The following is a 6,378-nucleotide window of genomic DNA, read 5'->3' on the forward strand; positions in this document are numbered from 1 at the left end:
TTGAGTTTGTTTCTCGGAATTCTGACTTTTCTCGCAAATGTGAGTTTGTTTTTTGCAACTCTTTTTCCCGCAAATGCACGTTTTTCTCACAATTCTGACTTTTTTCTTGCAAATTTGAGTTTGTTTCTCGGAATTCTGACTTTTCTCGTAAATGCGAGTTTCTTGCAATTCAGACTTTTCTCTCAATTTTTTTTCTTGCAAATGTGAGTTCTAACTTTTCATAAATGCGAGTTTCTCGCATTTCTGACTTTTCTTTCACAATTCTTACTTTTTTCTTACAAATGTGTTTGTTTCTTATAATTCTGACTTTTCTTGCAGATGCAAGTTTGTTTCTCGCAATTCTGACTTTGTCACAAATGCATGTTTTTCTCACAATTCTGACTTTTTTCTAGCAAATTTGAGTTTGTTTCTCGGAATTCTGACTTTTCTCGCAAATGTGAGTTTGTTTTTTGCAACTCTTTTTCCCGCAAATGCACGTTTTTCTCACAATTCTGACTTTTTTCTTGCAAATTTGAGTTTGTTTCTCGAAATTCTGACTTGTCTCGTAAATGCGAGTTTCTTGCAATTCAGACTTTTCTCTCACAATCTTTTTTCTTGCAAATGTGAGTTCTAACTTTTCATAAATGCGAGTTTCTCGAATTTCTGACTTTTCTTTCACAATTCTGACTTTTTTCTTGCAAATGTGAGATTGTTTCTCATAGTTCTGACTTTTCTTGTAAATGCGAGTTTCTCACAATTCTTACTTTTTTCTTACAAATGTGTTTGTTTCTTATAATTCTGACTTTTCTTGCAGATGCAAGTTTGTTTCTCGCAATTCTGACTTTGTCACAAATGCATGTTTTTCCTCACAATTCTGACTTTTCTAGCAAATGCGAGTTTGTATCATCAGTTCCACATTAATCAAGCTATATAAACAATTTGTATATATAACTTTATGGACATTTTTGTGAGAAAAATGTCAGAATTGTGAGAAACAAGCTCGCTTTTATGAGAAAAGTCAGAACTCAGAGACAAACTCACTTTTCTTGTAAATGCCAGTTTTTTGCAATTCAGACTTTCTTGCAACTGTAAGAATTGTGAGAAACAAACTCACATTTGCAAGAAAAAAAATGTACGAATTGCGAGAAAGAGACTTCTGGCAACTGCGAGTTTTTCCTCGGAATTCTGTCTTTTCTCGTAAATGCGAGTTTCTTGCTATTCTGATTTTTCTCTCAATTTTTTTCTTACAAATGTGAGATTGTATCATTAGTTCCACATTAATCAAGTTACATAAACATCATTTGTTCATGTAACTTTATGGAAGTTTTTGCGAGAAAAATGTCAGAATTGCAAGAAACTAACTCACATTTGAGTAAAAAATTTAAGAATTGAGAGAAAAAAGTCAATTGCAAGAAACTCGCATTTACGAGAAAAGTCAGGACTGTGAGACAAACTCACTTTTCTCGTAAATGCAAGTTTTTTGCAAATGTAGAAATTGTGAAAAACAAACTTGCATTTGCGAGAAAAAAAATTATCAAAACAAACTCACATTTGCAAGAAAAAAGTAAGAATTGTGAGACAAACTCACATTTGCAAAAAACACATTTGCAAGAAAAAGAATTGCGAGAAACAAACTTACATTTACGAGAAAAGTCAGAATTGTGAGAAACAAACTTGCATATACAAGAAAAGACTTCTCGCAATTGCGACATTTTTCTTGCAAATTTGAGTTTGTTTCTCGGAATTCTGACCTTTTTCGTAAATGCAAGTTTCTTGCAATTCTGACGTTTCTCGCAATTCTGACTTTTCTCACAAATTTGAATTTGTTTCTCGGAATTCTGACCTTTTTCGTAAATGTTGAGTTTCCCGCAATTCTGACTTTTCTCATAAATGTTGAGTTTCCCGCAATTCTGACTTTTCTCATAAATGTTGAGTTTCTCGCAATTCTGACTTTTCTCACAAATTTGAATTTGTTTCTCGGAATTCTGACCTTTTTCGTAAATGCAAGTTTCTCGCAATTCTGACTTTTCTCATAAATGTTGAGTTTCCCGCAATTCTAACTTTTCTCATAAATGTGAGTTTCCTGCAATTCTGACTTTTTTTCTCTCAATTCTAAAAGTTTTTACTCATAAATGTGAGTTTGTTTCTCACAGTTGACATTTTTCTCCCAAAAACTTCTATGAAGTTATATAAACAAATGATGTTTTCGTAACTTGATTAATGTGGAAGTGATGATACAATGTAGTAAATTCAGCAGTGTTTTCCAGCCAAAACCAAATGCAGATATGGTCTGGTTTAATAATGTAACAAAACAAACAACAGCTGTATGTCTTTGAAACCAGCCGTTTACTTGTGACATCATTGTTACATAAAATAGGTTCATATTTCACATGGCATCAGCGATTCATTTCAAATCCAAAATATAAAAAGTGCAAATGACAGTTGACGGTACACCGGCCATACAACATGGTTCGGCGTCTTCTTTTTTTTTTTTTCCTTTTTTTTCTTCCCCCGTTATTGTAAACACAAACAACAACTGTATTCATAAGCAGACCTTGTTACAGCCACATTGACATTCATGACGTGAGAAAACTGTACACGAGCAAGGCAGAGTTCGTCGCTGATATTTTCTTCCGCTCATTCTTTGGGAGAAGGGATTGGCTAAACAGCACAGTGGAAACACAACGCAGAATATTTAACCGTTCATAACTTACATGGAAAATGTTTACAAAGCAATGTGTCGTCTTCATATAAAAACCAACCGAAAGATGGAATATATATATATATAAAATTGTCCCTTTTGAGAGTTTACAAAGTATTCACGTAAGCAAACGTTTGCAGTTCGTCATATATATTTTTTTATACCTCTCAAAGTACAAAAATCTGAGAGTCTCTTGGCATTAAACTCCTTCATGATGAATCTCCAGGGCCCCAAAAACAGGCATCAGGGTCCTGAGGAAGAGGAAGCGGTCCGTTCGCTCCCCGTTCTCACAAAGTCTGAGATTGAAAGGTTTCTGAAGCACCAAACGTCAACGTCACTGGATTCAGACTGAATTAAGATGGTCAGAAAGCGATCTGCAACAAGTCAGTACGTCCACGTGGAAATTTCCAATGCATATTGATCAGACTTTTAATGCTACCGGCGTCTGAGGACAAGAAATCTTGGTTTCCCTCCAGAGATGAAACATTTAAACATGTAAGAGACTGAAAAAAAAAAATCCATGAGAGTTCATGAGCAAACAGAAGTAATTGTTCAATAACTGCTCTTCATTATGTACATTTTTGCATTGATTTGAATGCAACAATTTACATAAGAAAGGTTTTACGCATAATTCACATTGAATTACTCTGCTTTAGGTTTCGTCCTAAAAAATAAGTCCTAAAATGATCATATCCACAATGAAAACACACATACAGGCTAAAAATATGGAATACGCGAATACAATCCTCCCGAAAGAAACATTAAAAACGTTTTGTGTGTGAAACGGTTCATCCGAGTTGAAAAAATGGCATCGAGTTTTGGTGGTTTTACAGACTTCTCTGCCATGCAGGATGGAGGAGATGAAGCGGCGATCCGTTTTCGGTCATTCTCAAGGCTGATCTGAGATCAGTGTTCGTTCAAAAGTCCCGGTTGTTCCTGAGGATGCGGTTCGGCCGTGTGATCGCAGCGATTCAGCCTGTGGTGATGGCGTTCAGGTCCTTCATCAGACCCTCCAGGTGGGCCATTTCCTCTGAGAGTTCATCCGTCTCATACGTCTGAGAGAAAGAATAAGAGAGCCATGCCAGAGGAGCAGTGTTAGAGTTAGGATTGAGGGGTGCAGGACAACAGAGGGGGAAAAAGAGGCAAAAACAAGCAGAAAGAGGAAAAGCGAGAGGAACAAGAGGATGGGAAACTGGTTTGGTGAGTGTGGGAGTATAAAGAAAGACGCTACAGCGCAACCTATGACAGAACAAAGAAAAAACGCATGCGTTTCAGAAGCGTAGCACGAATTAAAACGGTGCATTTGGAGTTATTCGTTATTTAAAATTAGACACAGGAGAAAATCATTCAAATGAAGCCGGACAGTGAGTAAAAAGAGAAGAAATAAGAATTTTTTTTAAATTAAACACATTTAAACTTTTACATAATAGATCACACTTCTTTCTAAACTCAAAAAATTATACTTCATTTTTTTAAACAAAGTAGCTTTTTTACTACAATTTCTATAAATGTTTAAAAAATTATTTTTTTAAAGTGTTAATGGCAAAATCATAATTAGTAATTATACTACAAAATATATTTTAAATGTCTAAATACAATTTAAAAAAAAATATTTCATTGTTTTTTATTGCATAGAATACGAATTTAAAGACTGTGTATTAATATATTCACTAAATATTAAATTAATAAACTGCTCATGGGAACTGTCATGGGTATGGAAGCCTGTTTACGCCAGGTCAGAAAAAAATTCATGCCTTAAAAAGTCGAAATTGTGACATGCTTAAATCATAATTACAAGATAAAAACTCAAAATTATGAGATACAAAGTCAAAATCATGACTTGAAAAAATCATAATTATGAGAAACAAAGTCGAAATTATGACTTAAAAAGTCGAAATTATGAGATACAAAGTCGAAATTATGACTTAAAGTCAAAATTATGAGATACAAAGTCAAAATTGACTTAAAAAAAATCAAAATTATGAGATAGTCAAAATTATGACTTGAAAAAAAATCATAATTATGAGATACAAAGTCGAAATTATGATACAAAATGTAAATAATGACTTAAAAAGTAGAAATTATGAGATAGTCGAAATTATGACTTAAAAAGTCGAAGTTATGAGATACAAAATCGAAATTATGACTTAAAAAGTAGAAATTATGAGATAGTCGAAATTATGATACAAAATCGAAATTATGACTTAAAAAGTAGAAATTATGACAAAAAAATCATAATTATGAGTTACAAAGTCGAAATTATGACTTAAATCGAAATTATGAGATAGTCAAAATTATGACTTAAAACATAATTATGAGATTAAAAACTCGAAATTATGACTTTAAAAGTCATAAAATAACCTAAAATTTAAATAAAAATGGTGAAAACAAAATTCAATTTATTTAAGAGTTTGACCAATTTAGTGAAAAAACAAAACTGAACTAAAGCAAAAATTGAAATAAAAAAAAGAAAAACTAATTAGTAAGACATTATGAAAATAGGCAATTTTTTCCCACGCAACTGGCAGATTATTTTGCTTGTTTAAAGCAAAAACACACTTAATTTTGACTTGTTTTTTCTGAAAACGACAATATTTTTTTACACGTCTAGGAAATCCTTCTTGATTTAAGAATTTGTAGATATTTTGGCTGGAAACAAGACAAAAAATCTAAGTAAGAAAAGCATTTTTTGCAGAGTAAATAATACTAAACTAGCACTAATGATATGAATGACCAATAAATGATATGTTTGTGACAGGTTTGATAATGAAGGAAGTGAGGTGTATCTCCAGCACTCACCATGTCCAGCATCTTGCTGGTTTCTGATTGGTCGGGTGCACTGGGGACCGTTACTGCCATTGGAGCTCGAGCTCGATTTAGTGTCCCGATAGACGCCGTCTTCACTCCAGGAACTGAAACGCAGAGGAACATGCTATGAGTTCCCAACACCAACCACAGTGTTGTTTTGCTATGTATGTTTGTTTGATTCATGAATGTACCTGGTTGTGCCAGCAGTGGGGTGCTGGGTAAAGCGGTCTCATAGGTGGGCGGGTTATGGGCGGAAACGGTGACGGTTGGAACAGCGAAGCTCTTGAGCGGGTGTGTGGGCCGGACGTGTGCCGTGGGTGGGTTTATGCTCGCTGGCTCTTCCTCTTTGATCACCGCCTCTGTCTTCTGGAGCTCAGCTGTAGTGCTGGGCTGACTGGGGGCAACCGGAGGTTCAGGTGCAGGGGGCTGATTCCGCACAGATTCTACAAAGAAAATACATACAACATTACTATATTACTATACTATATATACAGTTTTATTTTAATGCTTTTTCTTAAAATGCTACTACACACACACACATATATATATATATATATATACATTATATATATATATATATATATATATATATATATATATATATATATATATATACACACATATACATATATATATACATATATATACACATATGTGACCCTGGACCACAAAACCAGTCATAAGGTTAAATTTTACAAAACTGAGATATATACATCATATGAAAGCTCAATAAATAAGCTTTCTATTGATGTATGGTTTGTTAGGATAGGACAATATTTTGCCGAGATACATCTATTTGAAAATCTGGAATCTAAGGGTGCAAAAAAATCAAAATACTGAGAAAATCACCTTTAAAGTTGTCCAAATTAGGTTCTTAACAATGCATATTA

At 33.7% G+C, this 6,378-nt stretch overlaps 1 protein-coding gene across 1 annotated transcript; it reads right to left on the reverse strand.

The window, feature by feature from the left end:
- Positions 1-2,329: 2,329 nt before the first annotated feature.
- Positions 2,330-5,931, reverse strand: LOC141317285 (neogenin-like; the record flags this gene model as incomplete). The annotated part of the gene is made up of 3 exons (XM_073833034.1): positions 2,330-3,735; positions 5,480-5,592; positions 5,680-5,931. Coding segments are annotated over 3 exons (449 nt in total), but the record flags the coding sequence as incomplete, so codon positions are not given.
- Between the last annotated feature and the right edge of the window lie 447 nt (positions 5,932-6,378).

The sequence above is a fragment of the Garra rufa genome, unplaced genomic scaffold (assembly GCF_049309525.1).
Source record: "Garra rufa unplaced genomic scaffold, GarRuf1.0 hap1_unplaced_636, whole genome shotgun sequence".
NCBI classification, from domain to species: Eukaryota; Metazoa; Chordata; class Actinopteri; order Cypriniformes; family Cyprinidae; genus Garra; species Garra rufa.